The sequence below is a fragment of the Crocuta crocuta genome, unplaced genomic scaffold, assembly GCF_008692635.1.
Source record: "Crocuta crocuta isolate KB4526 unplaced genomic scaffold, BGI_CrCroc_1.0 scaffold288, whole genome shotgun sequence".
Taxonomy (NCBI): Eukaryota; Metazoa; Chordata; class Mammalia; order Carnivora; family Hyaenidae; genus Crocuta; species Crocuta crocuta.
This window is the reverse complement of record NW_027532607.1, coordinates 4,084,572-4,109,423: the sequence shown is the minus strand read 5'-3', so window position 1 is coordinate 4,109,423 and position 24,852 is coordinate 4,084,572. Positions and strand designations below refer to the sequence as shown.

The 24,852-nt window shown below is 38.7% G+C and overlaps 1 protein-coding gene across 5 annotated transcripts in view; it reads right to left on the bottom strand.

The window, feature by feature from the left end:
* HELZ (helicase with zinc finger) overlaps positions 1-24,852 on the bottom strand; it is a 158,380-nt gene that overhangs the window by 93,744 nt on the left and 39,784 nt on the right. For all 5 annotated transcript variants that reach the window (XM_077780271.1, XM_077780276.1, XM_077780274.1 and 2 more), the window contains 6 exons: positions 22,633-22,684; positions 21,181-21,256; positions 18,908-19,106; positions 18,361-18,468; positions 17,030-17,327; positions 6,046-6,313 (listed from right to left, as the gene is read on the bottom strand). In XM_077780271.1, coding sequence (XP_077636397.1) covers positions 6,046-6,313; positions 17,030-17,327; positions 18,361-18,468; positions 18,908-19,106; positions 21,181-21,256; positions 22,633-22,684 — 1,001 coding nt within the window. The remainder of the gene's footprint in view (positions 1-6,045; positions 6,314-17,029; positions 17,328-18,360; positions 18,469-18,907; positions 19,107-21,180; positions 21,257-22,632; positions 22,685-24,852) is intronic.

The window sequence follows — 24,852 nt, the reverse complement described above, 5'->3', positions numbered from 1 at the left end:
ATTGAATAATTCAGAAACACCCAAAAAAACAAAATATATCCTATAATTAAAAAATATATTTCTTAATAAAAAGAAAAACCATCCTTCCATTACTGCTTGCCACATTTTGAAATCCGCCTTAAAGCTTACATAATTCCTCACCTTTTGGGAAAGGACAGAATAGCGGGCATGCAAATTTTGACCAATTTAACATCACACCTAGCTACAAGAAATAGGGCTCCATCAATCTTAGCAACAGCTCTGTCTCTTGAGTATAACTTTAAAAGGATTTCAACGCTATATGGAGAATTTCACTTTACACAGTTTCTGACTAAATGAATAATAACAAAAATCAACCAAGGTAACAAGCCGACACCTGGGTTTCCTGAGGCAGAGCCACAGTGTGGAGGCGCACCCAACAGAGGCCTTGCCACATCCACCTTAGGGACGGAATGTGCCCTCGTCCCCCAGGCTGGCCCCACCGCAGGGAGAAGCCAGGACCACCTCACCGGGCGGGGCAGCACATGCTTTAATGGACAGGACAACTTCAGCCAGAGCCAATTTCTTTTGAAAATGTTTCTCTAAGAATCAAATAGATTCCACTTCAAGGTAGAATCGTAATTCAATGAATGCCTATCAACATGTAGCTGAAGACAAGAGAAATACTTTTTTTTCAATCTTGAAAGAACTCAGAAGCATTTTCCAAAGCTTAACTGAAATGCAGTACTATCTGTACCACCTCCACACATCTCACACTAAAACGTAATATAACAAGAAATCTTAATTTCTGGACTGCTTTGAAAAACCATCCCTTTCTTTATAGAAAATAAAAAGATAAATTTGATAACTACATCCAAACACAAGCGAAAATACACTCTGTATAATTTTGAGAGGCTTCATTCAATCCTTTTTCAAGGAAGGAATGCTAAGGTGACCATATAAAAATACAGTCCAAACTCTACAATTATAATGTACGGCACCAGTATGAATTCCCTTGATACTGCTTTCCTGGTTAGCAACATTCTGCTTACACTATCAAAGTTCACAAATGACTGACATATTCTTGGTGGCCTTAGGAAACACTCTAACCATCACGCTCCAGGTGGGACTACATCTAAAGAGGCATGTTCCTGTGTGCACAGAACAATTATGACCGTCAATACACATCCAGGGCATTTAGGGGGAGTCCGTTTACCCAAACCATTGTTTGGCTTTGAAAGGAGTCTCAATTCACAATAAAACATTCTTCACCATTCTAATGGTGACTGGGTTTGCTTTGATGACAGGTCCTGATTGAACAGACAAGTAAAATGACCCAATCAGACACACTAGAGCATGGCCCAAGGATCAAATCCAATCCCCAACCTGTTTTCTGAATAGCCCTTGACTAGGAATGATTTTTACAAACACAAAACAAAGAAGGTATGCAACAAAGGCTGTATGAAGTCCACAAAGCCTTTAGTGTTTACTCACTGGCCCTTTACAGAGAAAGTGCACTGATACAGGCACTACAAGAGTCTAGTAGCTGCACACAGACCTCCCCCCAATCCATTTTTTCAATATATCTGTCATGTTATTTGTGCTTAAAGAATTATCAAAATGTGAATTAAATTCAAGGCAACATTAAAATATATATAAATGTTAAGTTTAAAGGGGAAAGAAGGAAAAACATGAAAATAAAATTTTTCAAGTACCATAGACAAAACTTTCTCAAAGATTTTTGAAAATCCTTCAGTTTATATCTGTTATGTGTCCTTGTCCATCTGCTTACAGATGCCCACCGAGAACCCCATCTAATAACTAACAGAACGTGCTTCTCTGGATGTGTATCAATTCTATGCTGTACTTCACACAATTTTACAAGCCTTCACATCCATGGTTACCTTTGGGTGAGAGAATCACTGAAAATTTTCCAGAATTCTCTGACATAGTAACTATCTACCTGTCACATTAGACATGTACCAATAAACTCTCGTCTCGTCTTTAGGATCCTTCAAACTCTTGTGCAGTTGGCATACGCAGCACATAAAAAGTCAACCTACAGACTACATTCAAGTTGTAAACATCGCTATTTGAGTCAGTAACTGTTTTAAAGATCTAATTTTAAAGATTAAAAAAACAGAGAAAGTTCAGATGTTCCTATAAAAGGACTACTATACAGTCTGACCCTGGGCCTGCCACGTTATCTACATTCTGTCTTAACTGATCTTTCTTGTCATATCTGAGGGTGATTTTATACCTTGATCATCAAGAGCTGCAACCGACAGCATTCTAGCTTCCTTTCCATTTCATTTCTTTGTTTGCTTTTTCTTAGTAGAATAGTAATAGGAGGTCATTGCACAATATTTCAAAAACAGAGAAAACCACATCAGAACATAAAAATCACTTCTAATTTTACCAACCAGAACACTTTATTTTAACTCGCCATTATTTTTATATACAAACATATTCATACATGTGTGTTTATACAAACAAAATTAGAACTGCAGTGGCCACTCTCATAACTAGTGTATTTTCCCCTTTCTATTGTATCATGAGCATCTTTACTGGTTCGAAAATTCTTCGAGAACATAATTTCAATACAGCAGTACCCCAATCTCCAGCACATACGTCCCAAGCCCCCACCAACTGCTTGAAACCATGGATAGTGCCAAACCCTACACACACTATGTTTTTCCCTACACATACACACCTATGATAAAATTTTATATGTTCGCTGAGTAAGAGATTTACAAGAAAAGCTAATAAGGAAACAGTTCTAAGGATACACTGTAATAAAAGCTATGTGAATGGGACATCTCCCTCAAAATATCTGACTGTACTGTACTCACACGTCTTGTGATGATATGAGATGATCAAAGGCCTGGGTGAGGAAATGAGGTAACCGAGGTGAAGTGAGGTGTCATAAGCATGGTGTCATAGCGTTAGGAGATCACTGACCTGATGATGCTACATCTCAAGCAGGATCATCAACGGGACCACAGCTGATCACAGGTAAGTGAAACCGCAGAAAGTGAACCCGTGGATAAGGAGAGCTACTATAGCTTCAGAATTCTGGATCATACGGCTATACAATAATTTCCTTAACTTGCCCTTCACTACTCTTTGAAAGATATTTGTTTACAAGCATCTTTAATTTACCTCCGATTCTTTCTTCAGGATGATTCATCATAGGGAGATTTACTACACCAAAAGGGTCAAGACCTTTAAAACAAACTGCCAAATAAAGAACCTTCCTCCAGAAATAGACCAACTTAGTTTGCCACCAGTGTTCATTTCATGTTGCAGACATCTTCAAACCTCTCTTCTATGGGCTACAGAAGCCTCTGTAGGGTGCTCTCAGAGTGAACTTTCATCCACCTAGTTTCTTGATCAGAATCTGACCTCCACAATTTTCTAGGGTTTCTTCTTTTATCTAATCAAATTTCCATTAAAAAATTATTTTTAATGTGTAATAATCCAGAAATTTATTGGTCTTTAGTTATAAGTTCTGAGGTAATGTATACGGAAACATTTTTAAACCTGAATATTATAGGGGCGCCTGGGTGGCTCAGTTGGTTAAGCGTCCAACTTCGGCTCAGGTCATGATCTCACAGTTCATGGGTTCAAGCCCATCGGGCTCTGTGCTGACGGCTCAGAACCTGGAGCCTGCTTCAGATTCTGTGTCTCCCTCTCTCTCTGTCTCTCAAAAATAAATGAATGTATAAAAAAAAAATTTTGNTAAACCTGAATATTAAAAATAAGTTAATACATAATTTTTTCTGAATTTCTATTATGGTACTCCAAAATAGTCTCTTAAGATTCTGGTAAGCTTTTAGGGGCGTCTGGGTGGCTCAGTCGGCTAAGCATTCAACTTCAGCTCAGGTCATGATCTCGTGGTGCGTGGGTTCGAGCCCCGTGTCGGGGTCTGTGCTGACACCTAGCTTAGAGCCTGGAGCCTGCTTCTGATTCTGTGTCTCCCTCTCTCTCTGACCCTCCCCCGCTTACACTGTCTCTCTCTCTCTCAGAAATAAATAAAAAGCATTTAAAAAAATTTTTTTCAATAAAAAAGATTCTAGTAAGCTTTTAAACTCTATTCATCCCAGGACACCTCGGTGGCTCAGTCAGTTGCGTGACTGACTCTTGATTTCCACTAGGGTCATGACCCCAGGGTCATGGGATCAAGCCCCACATCAGGCTCCATGAGGAATGCTGAGCCTGCTTGAGATTCTCTCTCCCTCTCCCTGGGCCCCTTCTCCCTCATTCGCGCATTCTCTCTCTCCCTAAAATAAAATTAATAGGGGCACCTGGGTGGCTCAGTCAGTTGAGTGTCTAACTTCAGCTCAGGTCATGATCTCACAGTTTGTGGGTTCAAGCCCCATATTGGGCAGGGCTCTGTGCTAACAGCTTGGAGCCTGGCACCTGCTTCGGATTCTGTATCTCCCTCCCTCTCTGCCCCTCCCCTGCTGGGGAAATAAGCTATTTCATCCCAGTATTTATGATTTTATCAAAGTGTTCTTTACTAAAGAAAAGGAATCTATGACCATTTAAATAACATATGTGATATTAATAATGTGAATATACATGATACAAGCCACTGTCCTTGTTATTTAATAAGTGACTACTTCATTAGAACTGTATATAGACAGTCCATAAAAGTCTTCTAAGAGGGGTACATGGGTGGCTCAGCTGGTTAAGCATCCTACTCTTGATTTAAGCTCAGGTCATGATCTCATGTTTCATCAGTTCAACCCCCACGTCAGGCTCTGTGCTGACGGCACAGAATCTGCTTGGGAATGTCTGTCACCCTATCCCTCTGCCATCCCTCACTTGCACTTGCTCTCTCAGAAATAAAGACAGATTAAAAAAAAGTCTTGTAAGAGACCATCAATGGCCATGATATAAAGTCTTTTTTGCTTGTTTGTTTTAATGTTTATTTATTTATTTCAGGACAGAGAAGCAGAGAGAGGGGTAGAGAACCCAAGCCAGTTCCCTGCTCAACATGAAGCCCAATCATGCAGGGCTCAATCCCACAAATCCAGAGATTACAACCTGGGCCAATATCAACAGTCGGATGCTTAACCAACTAAGCCACCCAGGTACCCTGGCCATGATTTAAAGTCTTAAAGAGTAATGAAAATAAATTACATTTATATATAATATACTTATAAATAAGTGATGAAAAATATATTCTATCTGACTTTGTCAATTTTACATGCAAGTAATTTGAAATTAGATATGTTCCAAAAGTCAGATCATACTTAAACTATAAATAGAGTAACACAAAGTATCTTTAAGTTATTACTTTTCCTTTCTGAATATATACATTAATATATATATATCTTAATATATATCGGTCTCTATTAATAATGTTAACAGTAAGGTACCATTAAGGCAGAGGGAAAAAAAATAGATTGGTTAGGCTAATTTAAAGGGAAAACTACTTATAAAAATCTACTCATGTCTAATAACTGTGGTTCACTGTTTAAAGCTTGTTTCCATTTAATCTAAAACCTGGAATGCTACTACCAAATATACCAACTATTTCATGAACATCTGCCTTCATTCCAACTTTAATTTCTAAGGTTACTTTTCCTATAATGATTCAAATAAGCTTTGGGGTTTATGCTTGGACTTAACTTGTGGCATATGGATAAAATACAAAATATGTTAAAGGCTTTATAAGTGGCTGTAGAGGTATTTCATTACTATCAAATAGTTTTCCAGAAAATTTAAATCATTTCATTCTTAAAATTACATTCCAAGATATGTAGTCTCTTTCAGTGGTTGTACATTTATTCAATCAATATTTACTGAGTGCTCGCTCTGACTGCTGTTAACAGAAACCTCCGGCATGGCACGGACCACACATTTACACACCTAGTGAGTGGCACAGCCTTATGGAAATGAAATATACACTGAACATGGAGAAGCCGAGACGAACAGGACACAGCACTGAACAACATCTACTGAATGACAATCATTACTACCTGTCTTCACTTTAGCAAACCTCCATTTTCATTTACAAATGAAAAATACCATTGAAAGGGGAGTTGTTTTAAAAAGAGTATGCCTAAAGTAACTTACTTGCTGACTTCTTTATACTGGGCTATCTCCTCAATATAAAGAAGGTCATGCAGCCGTGACTGATAGTTGGTCTTGGTCAATGATTTGTCTAAAACGGACTGGGTAAACAGCTGGTCAGCAGAGAGAGGAATTTGGTATCTGATAAGAAGGCTCTTCTCCAAATCAGTAGTTTCATTAGGTTCAAAATCTATAATAGTCTTAGAAGAAGAATCCCAACGCTTAGCCGTGGTTACTAGCTGCTGTTTTGCATGCATCAGGTATTCAAGATCTAAATGGAAACAAAAAACACATTTATAAAGAACACAACATTAAAATTCTCAAATACATTACACATTTTGGTAGGACCATTTTATATGCTTGAGCTAATAAGGAACTTGCCCCATATCAGAAATCTTTTCTCTAGCTCAACAAAATAACATATATAGTAACCTATATTACAAAACAAAAAAACAAAAAACACCTCTTTTTTAACATTAGGCTAAGACATACCAGAAATAGCTATTAACATTTTAAAAATAGATTAACATTTAGAACTTTTAACTCTTTAGTCAAAAGAAATCCAAACTGCAAGAAGAAAATAGGATAAATTCCTCATAAGATAATATCTCTTAGGTGATAATCACTTTTCTCCTATTAACAATTCCTGCCCGTTATGGAAAGAGAAGATAGAACGCTATGAAAGGTTAAGTCTTTTCTAGCATGGTAAATAAAGCACAGTGAAACTCTCTGAAAGTCAACTTATGACAAACAAAAATCTTTTAGAAAATTCTCATGTAAAACCACTGCTAATTCCTTGTTAAAACGTCATACGATGTGCCATTCAAATGCCATTTCAGAAAAATCCAGTTCAGCCTCAGTTAAATTATACTGTAAGTAGGGCACAATGTCAAAATGAATGACTGTTCAGGTTCTGACATCTCTGAAGAAAAAAAAACTGCCACACAGAACCAGCACAGGGTGAAACACACAGGAACATAAATTCTGAGCGGTGGGTAGGCTCGCTCTATCTGCAGCACATATTACTTTTCTATTGGGTGGAGCACACACAGACCTATAAATATGAAACTTGGCCAAAAGGGGGGAAAAAAGCTGCTTGATGACTTCATTAGGCTGATATCCAGCTTTAATGTAACGTAATTGAAAAGATGGCTTCACAACTCAGGTTACAATTTAGGGAAGGAATAATGAAAAGTTTAAACAGAGATCAGTTAAATGTCCAAAGTACAAAAATAAGCTGCCCTGCACTATCTTCAGAGTGAGAGAACAATGCGTAATTGCCGTGTAATGCTTAGTGAGAGATTTGCCTGCATTTAAATGTTACATATAAATTATAAATATCTGAGTATAGTCATCTAAAAGACATTCTCAATACCAGAAAATTGTTTATCCTAATGTCTTACTAAAGATTCAAATGCAAAGGTTCTAATTTAAATGTTTAAAAAATTAAAAAAAAAAAAAAAGGAAAGTCACTAATTTCTTGCCTTTGCTCCTTGAAAAGGTATTTTCACATGCCAGTTTTATTTCTCCAATGGTAAAATAAATACACCTATAATCATCAAGGTAGAAGGCTGGTCTGCATTCTTATAATACTCTGGATTAGGCAGGGGTGGACTGGCTTTGCAATAGCTTCAAAAAGAGAAGTTTCATAAAGTAAAGTAACCACATTTTCTGCCTCAATCATTCTAAATTGGGTTTCATTCATTAAATCATAGCTACCAAAAATACGTAAATTACACACATGCCAACATTACTAAAACAGGTTATACAATCACTAAAAATCAGATGATAATCATTATCAAAATAACAAGGATGTACATACTTTTTTCTGTTAATTCAAAAGTCAAGAGGGTGCCTGGGTGGCTCAGTCGGTTGAGCGTCTGACTTCGGCTCAGGTCATGATCTCACAGCTCGTGGGTTCGAGCCCCATGCCAGGCTCTGTGCTGACAGCTAGCTCAGAGCCTGGAGCCTGCTTCAGATTCTCTATCTCCCTCTCTCCTGGCCCTCCCCTGCTCAGAGTGTCTCTCTCTCTCTCAGAAATAAATGAAAAGTTAAAGAAAAAAAATTTTTTTAATAAAAATAAAAAATAAAAAAGTCCAGGGAAACAGCAATAGTATAGTGACAAACCAAATAACCAACTCCTTAAAAATAAAACAAAACCTGAAATCTACATAATATCAAAGAATCTCTGTAATATGTAATAAAAGGATGCCTATTCTTTGGAAGTAAGGGAATTATATGTCATTATTTTATTTTAAATAAGAAATTGAGGGGCACCTGGGTAGCTCAGTCGGTTAAGCATCCGACTTCAGCTCAGGTCATGATTTCACGGTTTATGGGTTCGAGCCCTGCAGCGGGTTCTGTGTTGACAACTAGCTCAGAGCCTGGAGCCTGTTTCGGATTCTGTGTCTCCCTCTCTCTCTGTCCCTCTCTTGCTCATGCTGTGTGTGTGTGTCTCTCTCTCTATCTCTCTCTCTCTCAGAAATAAATAAAATGTTAAAAAAATTTAAGAAATTGAATCAGACTATGCCTAGATCAATATTATGTTCACATTCTTTAAAAAGTCACTAATTGGGGCATCTGGCTTGCTCAGTCAGTTGAGCGCCTGACTCTTGAATCTGGCTCAGGTCATGACCCCAGGGTCGTGGGATCAAGTCCCATGACGGGCTCCATGCTGAGCATGGAGTCTGCTTGTGGATTCTCTTCCTCTCTCTCCCTCTACCATTCTCTCCCACTCATACACTCTTTCTCTTTAAAATAAAAATAAATAAATAGTCACTAACTCTTCCTAACTGATGTTTAAGTAACTGGGATAGTAAGAAACCTAAAGTGATAGTTTTCCATTTAAAAAGATTTTTGTATCACCTATTTAATGTGCAAAGCAAATGATAACAGAAAGTCATTCCGGGAAAAGTGGTATGAGAAACAGTATTTGTTTTTCTCATCTATATAGTGCCATAACTGCCATCCTGGTTTTATGCAATTATTAAAATTAGTGTCCTCAGCAGGTAGCACAACTTCAAAATAATTCCCAAACAATGTTAAATTTTATTCCGTGGTTTTTTTTTGTTTGTTTTGTTTTTTTTAATGACTATAAACACAGTACAGGAGGGGTACCTGGGGGGCTCAGTCGGTTCAGTGTCCAACTTTTCATTTCGGCTTAGGCCATGATCTCATGGTTTCTGGGTTCAAGCCCTGTGTCAGGCTCTGGCTGACAGAGGGGAGCCTATTTGAGATTCTCCTTCTCCCTCTTTCTGCCCCTTCCCTGCTCTCTCTCAAAGTAAATAAACTTAAAAGGGAGGGAAGGGTGTTGGATAGGGGGATGGATGGGCTAAACGGACAGTGGACATTTAAGGAGGGCACTTGTTGGGAGGAGCACTGGGTGTTTTATGTAAGTGATGAGTCATTAAATTCTATTCCTGACATCATTATGACACTATATCCAACTAACTTGGATTTAAATTTAAAAACTAATAAAAAATTTAAAAAGAGAGACACAAACAGAAAAACTCAGACTCTTAAACACAAAGAATAAACTGATGGCTGGGGGGGGGGCGCGCGCGGGGAGGGGGGAAATAGGTGAATGGGATTATGAGTGCATTTATCATGATGAACCCCAAGCAAAGTATAGAATTGTTAAGGGGCGCCTCAGTGGCTCAGTTGGTTAAGCGTCTGACTCTTGATTTCGGGTCAGGTCACAGTTCCTGCGAGTTCAAGCCCCGCCATCAGGCTCTGTGCTGACAGTGCAGAGCCTGCTTGGGATTTGCTCTCTCTCCCTCTATCTCTGCCCCTCCCCTACTTGCACTCTATCTCCCTCTCTCAAAAGAAACAAACATTAAAAAAAATAAAACAAACAAAAAACCATAGTACAGGAGAAGGGAGAGCTGGGAGAGGAGAAAAAAGAAGTTTAAAAAAATCCATGTGTGCCAACATCAGAAAGTCTGCAAATTACTGACCTCAGTCATTAACTCAGACACCAAAATGAACCGTGGCCAGTGGCTACTGAGGGCATATTTTACCAAAACCACTTCTCTTTCCCTGCTTCATTTGAAGTTGAGACAAGCTTCTGCTTCCCATCCTATCTTACAAGCAGCAGCTGATGAGGCCTATTCAAATTGCCACCTAACTTAGAGTAGCCAGGTCTGCAGAGTCCCTGTTCAGTAGAGGAGGGCGGGGAGGTCCCTGTCGGGGCACAACTACCACGGGGCCTCACCCCGGCCGCAGCACACGTCAGCCCCTGCTAGCATCTAAACCACATGCGTGTGCTACTCAGGGCAGCCAAGCCAAAGCACCCCCGGTTAGCGCTTTCTTTCAACCTAGATTAGACTAAGAAGAAAATCACTCTGGAAAGATGAAAAGTGAACAGGTTACGATCTATACTCCCAAAACCATATAGGGAGAGCTTGAATCATTAATCAACTCTTCACAATAATAAATCTCAAATCTGTTAAATCTGACAGAAATTGTAAACTTATAAATGTTACCCTGAGAAGTGGTAGGCAGAAGCTAGACACATATCTTAAGAGAAATTCATTAAAGAGGACGTAAGAGTTGCCACTTCGACAAACAGAATTCAAGGTTGGAACACCGAGTCAGACACAAGACAGGCTTCCCACCTTCCCTGGCCCTGTGCCTGAGGACAGCCGTGCCCTCGGGGTTCGGTCGTGTTCAGTCACATGGTTACTATTCTAAAAGCATCCAAAGGGTTGGTTTGTTTTATGAAGAATATAATATAGCAGACTGGGAAAGTATCCTTAACGGAACCTAGAGAGCAGATTAAAAAAAGTGAGGAGAAGCAAAACTCCAGTGTTCTACGTGCCAAGCAGAATGGTGGACGTAGAAGCAGCATGCAGTAAATGCACACTAAAAATGGAGTATACGGAAATCAGCTCTATCTATCTAGGAGTTGAAGAGAATGAGACGAAATGAGCCTCAATTCCAAAATAAGAGACACCCCACTCTTCTTTATGAAGCATTTTGGTCGGCGCCTTTACAAGTCTGGACTGCCCAAATTAACAATAAAATTACAAATCGGAAAGTAATCCCAAATCACCATTTCAATATCATTCCTTTCCCTAAAACTGCTACATAGAAACAAGATGAACATCTTCTAGTTTACCCATACTGTCTATCCCAATTTGTCACCTCTGAAAGAGGATAATATAAAGTTAAAACAGCAAAATAACAGCATAGGAATGCCTCACCTTTTACATGCTTCTACTCATTTATATTTCTTTTATCGACAAATATACTATTTTTCTATTACTTTTCTGATCACATAATATCAAATATTTTATATAAGTGTGTGTACACACACACACACACACACACCCTACCCTTAATTTACCAACAACTCTGGAATTTGGAGATAAGTCACACTAAATTTTAATGTTAATGTTAACATACACTGCTACACTCAAAGTAATGTATACTATCAAGTTTTCAAATTAAAAACATAACAAATAATTTTCAACATGTAACTTCCAGATACTTACACTTCAGCTCAGGTCATGATCTCATGATCTCATGGTCTCATGGCTCATGAGTTCAAGTCCCGTATGAGGCTCGCTGCTATCAGCACAGAGCCCACTTCAGATCCTCTGTCCCTCTCTCTCTCTCTCTGTGCCCCTCCCTCGTTCATACTCGTGCGCTCCCTCTCTCTCTCTCTCTCTCAAAAACATTAAAAAATTTTGTCATTACTCAAAGTTGTAGGGTAAAGTATATAATGAGTGCAGTCTGTTTCCTAAGCAAGGGGCAACTCACTAACTTCCTTCTTTTGTAGATATCTTTTGCCACACATTTTTAAAAGGCATATTTCTAGGGGCATCTGGTGGTTCAGTCAGTTAAGCGTCCGACTTCGGGTCAGGTTATGATCTTGCAGTTCGTGGGTTCGAGCCCCGCATCTGACTCTGTGCTGACAGCTGGGACCCTGGAAGCGGCTTCGGATTCTGTCTCCCTCTCTCTCTCTGCCCCTCCCTCCAACTCATTCATTCTCTCTCTCTCTCTCTCTCTCAAAATTAAACAAACATTAAAAAAAAGAGAGAGAGAGAAAGAAGAGGCACATCTTTAACCCAGAATTTCTTAGTGCAAACAGTGTCTCTTGCTGAACCTGAATCTCACCAATAGGCGATAAGAACTGAAAAAAGCAACATTAAAGTTATACCTATTTCCTAACAGTTTGCAGAACTGCCATATAACAACTAGAGGAAAAACATACACTCATGGTCTGCAAATAGAAAAGGTTTGAATGCTTTACATATCATGAAAATAATATTTTTTTTAAATGTGGGAATTTTCCCCCCAATTCAAACTGAATTAAGTAAAGTAGAATTTTTAGTCTGCTGTGTCACTTGATTTTAAGTTCCAAGGTGCCTGGGTGGCCCAGTTGGTTAAGCATCCGACTTCGGCTCAGGTCATGATCTGACAGTTGTGGGTTTGAGCCGGGCATCGGGCTCTGTGCTGACAGCTCATAACCTGGAGCTTCTTTCGGATTCTGTGTTTCCCTCTCTCTCTGACCCTCCCCTGCTCATGCTGTGTCTCTCTCTCTCCCTCTCTCTCTCTCAGAAATAAAATAAAATCATAAAAAAGAAAAAGAAGTTCCAAGGACTAAAGCACTAATATAACTAAGTTCCAGGATCAAATCTGTTTGACAGACACTGAGCCTTTAATTACTGAAGTGCATTGTGAATCTCTAAGGGAAATAAAGCAGGCACCATTTCCAAACATATTTTCAGATGGGAGTCTTTACCTATCATTTAAACAACACCTATTCATTTCCACAGAACACAATCCACCATGGTCGGTAATTTTATGGAAAAGAAATGCATGCTCCCAGTATTAATTTAAGGACAAAAACTTGCTTAAACAATAAACAGCCAATCAAATGGAAGAAGTGGTAAAGATATTTCGTACTGAAATTCTACTTTCATGCCATCACTACATTTCCTTGCGTGTGCGGAAACCAAATTATATCATTCATATTGTTATCCAAACTATATGGAAACAGGATAAAGCCCAGATCTACTTTAATCCCTCAGTTCTCAACTGCATTTGGCCAACTTAAACCTGGAAAGTTTTCTCTTAATTCTAGAATAAGGAAGATCAAATAGTGAATTGGCTGGGGCTGGGGGTAAAATCAGCCAGGCTGTCATACTGTCACCAATTTAACAAAGAAGCTCTCTTGCTCTCAATGTCTCTGAATGTTATCCACCCAAGTATGTCAGAAACAGATACAAGTAAGAAACTGACAGTTTACATTTTCATTATTTCCAAATGTTTTATAAAACTGTGATTTCACATCAACAAATCTTTTGCCCTCTATTTTTTTGCTGACAAACATCTGTTGTAATAATCAAAAGCATTAACTAGCACTAAGATAGAAGCAGGAAACAAACATACTGTTTACATCCTGCTTTCATTTCTCCAAAATCCCTTTGAGATTCTGTCCACAGTCACAATGAAACAAGCACAGCATGCAATACAAATGTAAGAACTTAAAAACGTCAAGATACTGAATGATTAAACGACATCAATTTTTAGCATAGGGAAAACACCAAGGAAATAAAAATCAGCATAACAGGTCAGCTAAATTCACCAATGGACGAAAGAGAAAGGAAAGAAAGAAAGAAAAGAAAGAAAGACAGAAAGACAGAAAGAAAGAAGTCATCCAAACGTCACCTGATTTGCCTAAACCTAGCTTTAGGTTTTTCTGTATATGATGTTTCAAAATCTCCTATCAGAAAATACATTTTATATTGGTCTCTTGTAATATTTATTTTTCTTGTCCCTGAAAAATTTCACTATGTGAAATTGTTTTAATGTTTCCAAATTAGTTCAAGAAAATGCTTAATTTGTATTGTTTTCTACAATGTAATAGCTTAGAGGTAAAGCTTAAAGAAGAATAAGCAATGATAACAAACTGCAAAGTGGTCACACACACACAAAAAAAAGATAAAAAAAATTATAACAGAGGGGAAGGCATATTAGTTTCAAATCGAAGGGCAGCCTTGACTGTGTTAATTCCTTCTACTATATCTCAATGAATATAAAATTCATGACAGTTCCAAACTGGTATATTAGAAACTTAAGAAATGAAACTCTGGGGGCACCTGCCTGGCTGGCTCCGTTGGTGGAGCATGTGACTCTTCATCTTGGGGTTGTGAGTTCAAACCCCCCACACCGGGGGTAGTTTGCGGAAGGAAGGAAGGAAAGAAGGAAGGAAGGAAGGAAGGAGAGAAAGAGAAAGAAAAAGAGAGAGAGAAAGAGAGAAAGAGAGAAAGAGAGAAAGAGAGAAAGAGAGAAAGAGAGAAAGAAAGAAAGAAAGAAAGAAAGAAAGAAAGAAAGAAAGAAAGAAAGAAAGAAAGAAAGAAAGAGGGGAGGGAGGGAGGAAGGAAGAAGGAAGGAAATTCTATTTCTTCCAGTCACCACACTTAAAATATCAGTCATCTTGGACAACTTCTCTTCCACCAACTTCTCTTGCCTTCTCTTGCCAAGATCCGCAGGTGCTGTGGCTCTAAGGGGCTCAGGTCTTTATCTCAACTTCTTAGCCCCTCTTGCACCCTAGATCCCCTGGTCCATACTTTTTAAAACAAATTCTCCTTCCCTCTTCCTACTTTTCTTTATTCTATTTTTAAGTCAGAAATTACTCTAATCATGGCTCATGTAAAAACAATAGCTACCATTTACTAAGTGCTTACTGTGTGCCAGCAACCACACAAGACTTATTTCCGTTGCCACAATAATCCTCTAAATGAGATATTACTAGCCCCATTTTACAGATGTTTCCACACCAAGTTCAGAAATGTCACACAAGTAATGAGAGAATCAAGACTCAAATCCAATTCTATTTTGTGAAGTCTGTTCACGGCTCTTTTTCTCCCACCAGAAAAGGAACACATACCTGAGGCAAAAGTAGCCAAGTGCCCTCCATCTCTCAAGGCCGTGTGAGGGGGCCCTACAGCCCTCATCACCACCTCCTTCCCGCATCAGTCTCAGTTAGTATCATGTTCTCTTCTCAGTGCAGACATGTAATATTTTATATTATTAATTAAGTAGGCTTTCGTTAACTAGCACAGATTTTTGACAACCCTTACAAACTTACTTTTTTGGTTTCTAAAAACTTGTTTCTATGGGGACATGAGTTGTGAGTTACAAACCACCACTCTAAAAGCAAACTTTTAAAATATAACCCACGGCAGGGGCAGGGGGGAGGGGGGGTGTGTCTGGGTGGTTCAGTTGGTTAAGCATCTGACTCTTGATTTCGGCTCAGATCGAGCCCTGCCATCGGGCTCTGCACTGGGCCTGGGGCCTCTGCCGGGGATCCTCTCCCTCTCCCTTTCCCCTCCCCCCATGCACAGTCTCGGAAGGAAGGAAGGAAGGAAGGAAGAAAGGAAGGACGGACAGACAGACAGACAGACTTAAAAATATAATATATACGTGTACGTGTACACGTACACACACACACACACACACACACACACGAAGCCCGGAACATTCTATTAGAGGTATACTTGAGAGTGGGAAATACATACTGGTCTCTCTTCATGATTTAAAAAAAGGTGTTTCCTAGTAGTTCTCAAATTCTAGTCTCTAAAAGCAACTTGCTAGCACAGGGGTGGGCAAACCGCAGCAGGCAGGCTGCTTCCAGCCCACAGCTTTGGAGAATGGAGCGTCACTGGAACACAGTCCTGCCCTCTCACTTCCATATGGTCTGTGGCGGCTTTATCACTACGGCGCAGGGCAGCGTGGTCACAGCAGACACCATCAGCCCAGCGACACCTAAAGGATTCACTCTCTGGCTCTTTGCAGGAAAAAACTGCCAAAGAACTCTTATAGCGGCAAATATATTCTGACCCTGTCAACTGTATCTATTTGGCTATAGGATTTAACATATTCTAATTCCCAAGAGTGCTGAGAAGACGAAAAAACAGAACACAAAAGAATAAAAACAGGTAAAAGGAATCAAAGTAAGTGAGAAATAAGCTTTAAGTGAGGTGTAAGTAAGTGTGGGTGACACTGGCACATACCTAAGAAGGTAACAGCGTATTTGTTCAATCTGGGCCCAGATGTTGCTTTAACCTTACCAGCAGATAAAGAGGAGAGAGAACAAGTCCACCTGTCACTGCAGCCCAAAAATGAAATCCTAGCATTTGCTCATGAACAAAACTTCTAGGTCTCACAGATGGGACACTGCAGTACAGTGTGAAAAGCGTCCTCCGCAACACGGTCACTTACAGTCAATACAATGAAGTTCCACATGAAGTGCTTGTTAAATAAATACTTAGTGTTCACTAAATAAAATAAAGCACCTATAAATCCAACCAAGAACCAAGAAAACACAGGGGAACATGCCCTTTCCCTGTCCTGCTTCACAACATAAAATTTAGCGACAGGCGGTAACGAAGCAACGCGCACGGTTAACTACCATCTTCTGCAGGCGCTCACATGCTGGAACCAGGGACCTCTTCCCAGGAGCACAGAGCAGACCCTATTAAAGGCACCCTGGTCTCCTTTACACTAGTGAATGTACAAAACCAACTTATGAAAGCTTGTTTTTCGGACTTTCCGTTCAAAGATAATGTCCTGATGTCAGCAAAGTTAACTCTTCAGTCAGACATGGAAATAGCCCTGGAGGTGTACTCACAATTACCCTTAAAATAGCAGTCTACCCAAACTAACTCTGAAAGGTGTTACTGTCTAAAACCACCTTACTTTAAAAACCGAGCTAGGAGACCACAAGAGTCCAGATCTTTACTCAGACAAGCTTGGAGAAGCTCAAAGCAAGTTTGTCTGACGACCCCATAAAGAGAACAGGGCATAATATGAACCATTCGAATCTCATCACACAGTAAATGAGTCAACTGCTTTGGATTTTTTTTTTTTTTTTTTTTTTGCCTTATCATTCCCTCTCTATCCATGAAATATTTAGGGGCTAATACATCTCTTTTAATGCTGCCATTATAGCATCATATCAGGGGCTAAATATTACCTTCTGTAGAAGCTGCATCAATCATTACTCTTTGCATGAGTACTGGTTCCAATCCAAAGTCAAAAACTATGGTTTGGCGAAAAGTTCCAAAGATTTCTGTGTTAAATGCTATCCCGACTTTATACACGTAATGATCTAATCCATTTTGGGCCATCTTTCCTCCTATCCATTCTTGACAGTTCTCCGGGACTTCCTGCGACACCTGGGTGGTACTATCTCCGGCAGATATTGCAACGATACTAAAATGAGGACGATGCGCATCATAGAGCAGCGCTACCCGACACAGCATTCTTGCAGGCTGCAAGGAAGGTAAAGGAATTCATTGAGTACAAGAAAGTGAAAAGTCCAACTGCCATTGGGTTCTTCAAGGAAAATATTCCCATCAGGGACTTATACTTTCCCATGCTTCTAAGAGACCATGTTAAAAATACAATGTGCTCACAAGTCATTTAAGAAAATATCAGAATGGTTAAAAAAAAAAAATCAGTTGTGAAAATTATATATTTATGATGTCAACGATACCTCAGCAAAGCTGAAATTTCTTAAAAACGACATATTTATCCTACATCTCCAGCCACCCTGCTCTTTCCACAACACGTTCCTCTTTCTCTGTGGTGACAGCTATTGCCCTGTGTGACCACCGGCCTCCACGTTCCCACTACCTTTGGCCTAACAACGTTTTATCTAGCTTCAAGTAGGAAGTCTTCACGGCAGGGCAGTTACCTCTGAAGGCAATGGATTGGGTTCAAGGCTGAAGCTGAACATTCCCAGATTTTTCATCCCAAGAAATGCCACCAAAAAGTATACCAAACTTTTCCACTGCACATATTCACAGAAAAGTCTGACTTTGCTGTATTCTAAAACTTTTGAGTACTATATTCAAGATGGGAAGCACTGAAGAAAACGTCTCATATTAAAAACTCATTATTACAGAACCCATGATTTCATCAAATCAAATATAAAAACAAGTTGTTATTGTTTAAATATCTTAGAATTGCCAGATTAAACAATTCAATTTTTAAATAGTTAATTATGAGCCGTGAACCGCATTCTATGTTCCAACTTTAGAAGACAGAGCATCAAAGGCCTCTTGATGAAATTAATAAATTAGCCGAACATCTAAATATCTACAAAGACTTTTATCTCAAAATCTAAAAAAATTATACCTTTAATGAACAAAATACAGAAATACACTTTAACACAATACATAACCAACTTGAGATGTACTTAGATGAAAACATTTTCAATACTCTAAGAGAGCTTTAAAGGTCAAGGAAAGTGTTAAGAAAATTGAAAAAAATTACATTCTTCAATTAACAGAAAATTCGTACCTTACAAGTAAGAGCAAAGGTCCATGTCTGGTGAGACTTCTTGGTGTTGACAGTAACCGACAGGTCAGGACTATGCTCTACTTTCACTCCTTCTATACATTCACTAAGCTGAAAACAGAGAGCAACTGGTGTTACATTTTTATCCCTAAAAGCACAAACAAAATTTCTGGCATGGTAAATAAGTATCAATAGTAAAGATGCAGATGCAACGGTTTAAAAAGCAGGACATTTTAGACATTAATTTTACATAAACAAAATATAATAAAGCTTAGAGAAGACCAAAAAAAAATCAATGACCACAAGAAGGCAGTAAACACTCCCTGAATGAAGGTTACTATAATACCTGCAAATCTCCAAACAAATGACTTAGTTCTGCTCTTTATTTTAGCAAAAGGGTCTAATTTTGCTACAAAACCACTTATCAAGAATCAAGTTCTTCACATACAGAGGATAAGGAAATAAACCAAAATACAGCACAAAATAAAGTCAAGACTCAAATAAGGTCATTGTTTAAAACAAACAGAACAATGAGGTTTATTTTCCTCACCACTTTCTCAGGAGATAATGAATTCATCCACTTTTCTATTAAGGTCTCCATGTAACTGCCTGAGAGCTGTTTATTCTCATTTTGCTGTTTCAGTTTTATCAGCCGTGAAGCGTATCTTTTCTGCCACTCTGCTAGTTCCTCCTGGGAGTGTGCCGAGGTACACTGGGCCCCGTACCTACAGATTCCTTGCTCTAAAAATCTAAGTAGAATAGGAAAGACTGTTTTATCATATACTTTGTTGGACCATTTAAAAGATAAACTTCCAGCATTTGCCCTTTGACTCTTCAATAACAAAAACAAAACTTCATCTCCTGAAAGGCCATAGTCATCAAACTGACTTGCACAGAGGAGGGAGAAGAGGCTTCCAGAACATTTATAACAGTTAATCACTACAGCAACTTTCCAAACTCAGTGGCCCCTGTTTTGGAGTGAGGGGATGCTAAAGCAACACAGAACCCACCATAACCACCCCGCACCCACAAAACCAACACTGAAAAGGCAGTTTCCTTAATGATGATACACCTCTATTTAGACAATTCTTCTTAGAGCAGAATTTTCCCAAAGCAACACTGACATCAAGTGGATTGGAGCATCAAACACAGGTATGCCCTACTTCCCAAAATGATATGACCTAAAGAAAATTCTCCACATACTAGGAATTTCATTCTGAAAAAAATGTCAATGTATCACTAAATTATAATCGTAAGGGTTCTACTCCTCACCTTCAAATGTAATGCCTTCACTCTTTTCTGTACTACTAGAACCCTACATTTCATTGAAAATACTGGACGCTATTCATTTGCTTGAAGTTTTGAATAAGAATAAAAGTCTTATATTAGAATCACAATTAATTCAATAGTCAGATTAAATTCTTCAGTGGTAAATTCATAAATGTTCATTTTAAAGGACAGAGAGTGAATGGTTTCCCACTCACTGTTTACAACTCAGAAAATTCAACTGACAATCCAGTGGTCAAAACAGATAAAAATGCAAAACTTTGATTATTAGTTGTTGTTTTTTTAAGTTTTAAATATCGTGCAAAATTATGGGTCTAGCCAATTTTTAAACAATTGAAACATCAAAAAATTAAAAAAAGATCTTCTGAGAGGAAAAAATGAAAGTTAAACTATAAATAGCAAAATAGAGATGAGAGGGGTTATATTATGGATTATTTTTCAACTGAAAAAATACAGACAGTAAGAAATACAAAACGAACCACAGCACAATGTAAATTATCAAACGGTTCACCCTATTTGAAAAGATGACTATACTTAAAGCTTTTCTGGATGATTCACAAAATTCTTGAACTTAAATTATACTATTAAGTTCTTATGCTTTGTAAGACACATGTAAAATCATGCATTTGTTCCTCTTAAGTAGGTCTTAACAAGCCAAATATTTCTTTGTCTTTCTATTGCTTTTAAATTATTTCTTTAAATATACTAAAGGTCTGATATTCTCATTTGGCCTATAAATTTTCTCCCATTTCCTCTGCAGAGGACTGTGTTCTTCCTCTACTACAACACGATGCCACCAGGAATTTTTGAAATTTACTACTTCATTTCTTTATTTCTACTATAAAATCGTATCTGATATCTTAATTATTCAATCATCAAAACTACGTATCCAGTTTTCTTCATTACCAAAAATAATCTATAGTAATGAGACTTTATTTCTAAAATATCACTAGTTACTAGTTCTTATAAAAATAACCTTTTGAAATGTGACTTCGATAATTCTTTCCAGCTTAATAATGATTTTTAAAGGTTAGCCCTTCAAACAGAAATTACTCGTAAATTACACAGAAAGATAACATAAAGATAATAGATTTTCTTTTTTTAGAAAAGTTATTAATTTAACATTTCTTCATCTATTTGATGCTCTACTTTAGTTTATATAATTTCAATTTCAATCACCAAAAGTTAGGCAAATTTCACATAAATAAGAGAGCAGAACTAAATTCAGTCCTAATAACCCAACTGGTTTTATCAAAGACTTACACAAAGGCTTAGCAATCCCCATTTAGATCACTGTTGTTTGTAATTAATAGAAGGCTCAATGATCTCGCTTTGACTTTTATTGTTTAATGATAATGACCATTATGGCTTCTGTCTCCAGTTGAAAATAAACCATTTTACTCAATCATTATACTTCTTCCTTCACATATTATCTTCTTTAAATTGGAATTACTACTACTTTTCAAAAAGTGAAGGAAAATTATTTATCCTTTGAATAAAGACATGGCATTGGTTTAAAAAAAAAATTCACGTTACCTTTTACACAAAGTATATTCCTCGCTGCTTGTGATTCCCCTAGGTGGTGGGCGGAAATGCCAACCATTACAAGATCCTAGAGAGTAATCAGGATATAGTCTTATCATTTGAGGCTTGCTAATATTTCTGATATTTTAATGTGTAAGAAATACTATAAACCCTCCACACACATCATCCTAGATGATGTAAAAAGGACATGACATACTTGCTTCTACCAATCAAATGAGTTAAATTCAATTAACCATATGAAACTTAGAAATCACTGAAGTAGTTACCCAACAGCTAAATCAAGCCGATGACCCTGACTCTGCCCTAGCCACTGGTGGACATGTTTCCAGTGCAGTCTCTGCCCTAACAACTGACGGGGGAAACGTTGGCATGCTTGTCATTTCTTAAGTATGAGATGTGTCTCTATCAGGAATTATTTCAGGAATGAGAAAATCAGTGCATCCTGGAAGGAAATTTTGTAGAACAAGTTCAATACTGCATGTTGAGTAAAAAGTTACACATTACTACCCATGTTCTTTAGGGTTTGTCTGACACATGTAATTATATAAAGTCAGTCTTTTTTACAAGTGAAATCAAGTTCAAAATGCTGAATTCTGAGGTAGGAGCTAAAAGATAACATTTGTTTACTTCTGAATACAATGAGCTTTGATTCGTTTAGGTAAAAGATTCCAAATAAACCAAAGAAATAAGGCGTAAGAGAGAAAAGGCTAGAGCAGTAGAGGTTGAGCAGCAACTAATTTTTAAAGACCTTACAGCCATTTTCTATTCCCTCACAAATCACGTGCCTATGCCCCCACCAAAAAAAAAAAAAAGAAGAAAAAGAAAAAAAGATATTCAGCCAGGCTGAGTAAAGCTGTATTTCCACCCCTTTCCAGCTGTGTGACTGGGAAAATTACTGAACTATAACAAATACCAGTCTCATCACCCCTCAAGAAAGATGGAGAAGCCAGTACATGTTTTTGTGAAAGCCACTAAGGACACAGTACCCAGCAAGCACTCAGTGACAGTTGATCCCCTTCCCTTTTTGTCTGGCAAGAGAAGAGGAGGTCATAGATTTTAACTGTGGCAGGAACAACTCAGCTTATCGGCCGGGACTTCCCAAAAAGTAAGAACTGGGCCAGCCTGGGACAGAGAGAGAAGGAAGGCTTCCCTCGACAGCACAGAATGTAGCAACTCGACACTGCTAACAATGAGGTTTACATCTAGAGCTACGCGGAGGCAAGAAAATAACACCTCCACCCTCCATTACTCCATTCTTCTACAAAATGGGGACAGTAAAATAACGGCTTCATCCACACCTACTTCTTAGAATTAAATTTTTATATTCTCTCCTCATACCTCCACTGACATGTACCGTAACTCTGTAAATGTACTCCCAATAATCAATAAAACACAATGCCTGGAATTCCAGCTACCAGAACTAACACAGAATTTGGTACTTACCCCCTTCCAAGTCTTCCACGTGATATCCAGAGAGGACGTTACTAGTTGCTGTCTGAAATTTTTCAAATGAAAATGTTCTTATAAGAAATAACCGATTGAGTTGTATTAAACTTGAATATTTTTAACATTTTTTAAAAAGGCTGAGTTTGAATACTTAGAAATTTTAATAAATGTTAATAGAGTAAACACGACCTTTTGCATCCATCTCTGCTCCATATTAAGCTATGTTTACATATGGAAAGGAAGTCCTTCTGTGGCCCTCATTAAGGAACCTGACAGAGATTCCCTAGAGAAAAATTACCTGGTAGCAAAAGAAAAAAGCCTCTCCCCCAGTCCTGAACCCCAAGGACTAGCTGCTCCATCCCATTTACGTGTTTCACTCTCCTCTTCCTAACACCTGGAGAAAGACCAGCTGGCAAGGTGCCTTTTCTCCCACCTGAAGTGCAGGCCACCACGCGGGGGCCTGAGGCGCTTCCTGCCAGGTCCCCCTCACTCTGGGATGAGCCCTTCTCCCATGATGGAGCTGAGGACCCATCACTCAGATTTCCTGGTTTTCTTGACCCCCTCGTTGCACATAACTCCCCAATCTTCTCCTCTGGCTCTAATTTTACTCTAAACTCTACACCCGCCATTTCAACTGAGTGCCAGTCATAGCACATTTTCTTAACTATTCGACAGCATTTTATGTGCTGGATCATTTTGTCAGCCACATACAGATCCACTGCCAACAGCCTACAAGTGTCCTTCTGAATTCCCACACCTCAGAGGACTGGGAGCATGATGGGTGCCCAGTAAATGCTGGACGGAGGGGATGGGTGGATGCACAGATGCTCATCCAAGCACTTTAAAACAATTATGTCCAAAACCAAACGCAACATCTTTATCCCAAATCTCATCCTCCTTCAGTTGCTCCTCATCTCAAGTTAATGGATTCATGTCTGCAAAGAGAGCAGGGCTGACATTCTGAAAGCCTTCTTGAACTGTCTTCTCTCCCACTGAGTATTCACCAAATCTTGCCCAACTAGGTCTAGAATAACCCTCTTACGTGTCTCATACTCTCTACTCCCACTGCCACTGTCCTGGTAAAGGCCCTCATCTGCCCCTGAACCAAATGACCACCATTCTTACCCTGTACCAAGTCACCTCTGGGTCTTTACCTAGCACTCCCATATTCCTGCCTTTCTGGTCTCCCTGAAGACTGCTATCTGTTCATTTTCCTGCTTGCACTTCTGCTCCAGCACTTTCTGACCACAGGCAGCCCACCCTGCGGGTACATTAGCTATGCGCACCTCGGACTGGCCCGGACAAACTGTTTTCCAGGGCTATCTCAGCTTTCCAAAACCCAGAGAACCTGAACAGCACAGGCACTCAGTAACTGTTGAGCTGAATGAGAGGAAATGGTATCCCAAGATGAAACTTGGAATGTTTTGTACCGTAGAAGGAATATCTTAATGCTAATTAGATATAACTGAAACAATAACATGACTATATGTCGTTAATTAAACTGGACCTTTTAGGCTGGACTGGAACCAAGTCACTATAACGCTATTTCTACAGGAAGGTGGAAACTTGATTCTGAAGCCACTTACTAAAAAGTTTTTAAAGACAACCCATTCTTTCTGTAAAATGAGGTCTGAGTATCAGAATACATAAGCTATACTGGAAGTAACTGTTCACATTACAAGGATTCTCTGCTCACAAAGAAGATACATTAAAAGATCTGTTTAAATTCTACAATCCAGGTCTAAGTGCCATAATCCCACACTAGCTTTTAAAATGTGATTTTCATCTACCTCAAATTTATAAATATAAACCTAAAAATTCACTTCATATATTTAAAGTATCCCCTCTAAAGTATTTATCAAAATAAAAGTTACCAGATATGCAAGGGGAAAATGGGAATAAAATGTTTTAGTCCTATAATAAAGCTGAAAGCATCTGTAAGTGTTAGAAGGGAAAATATATGGTGTGTTTCAGGAGTCGGCATCCACAATGATACACAAAAGAGCGGGTGTACCTGTGCCGACACCCCAGCTCCCAGGCGAGCAGGGGCTGGTGAAGGCACATCTGCACCAGAACACTTGGTGAGGAAGAGAAGCTTGGCCTGGGCTGAGTCTATGGCCACCATAGCTTTCAGGTGCCAGTGTGTTGTGTTTGGGTTGGGTGTTTTTACTTTCTTTTCCTTTTATTATTTTAGAGGGAAAGAGACAGGGGGGGGGG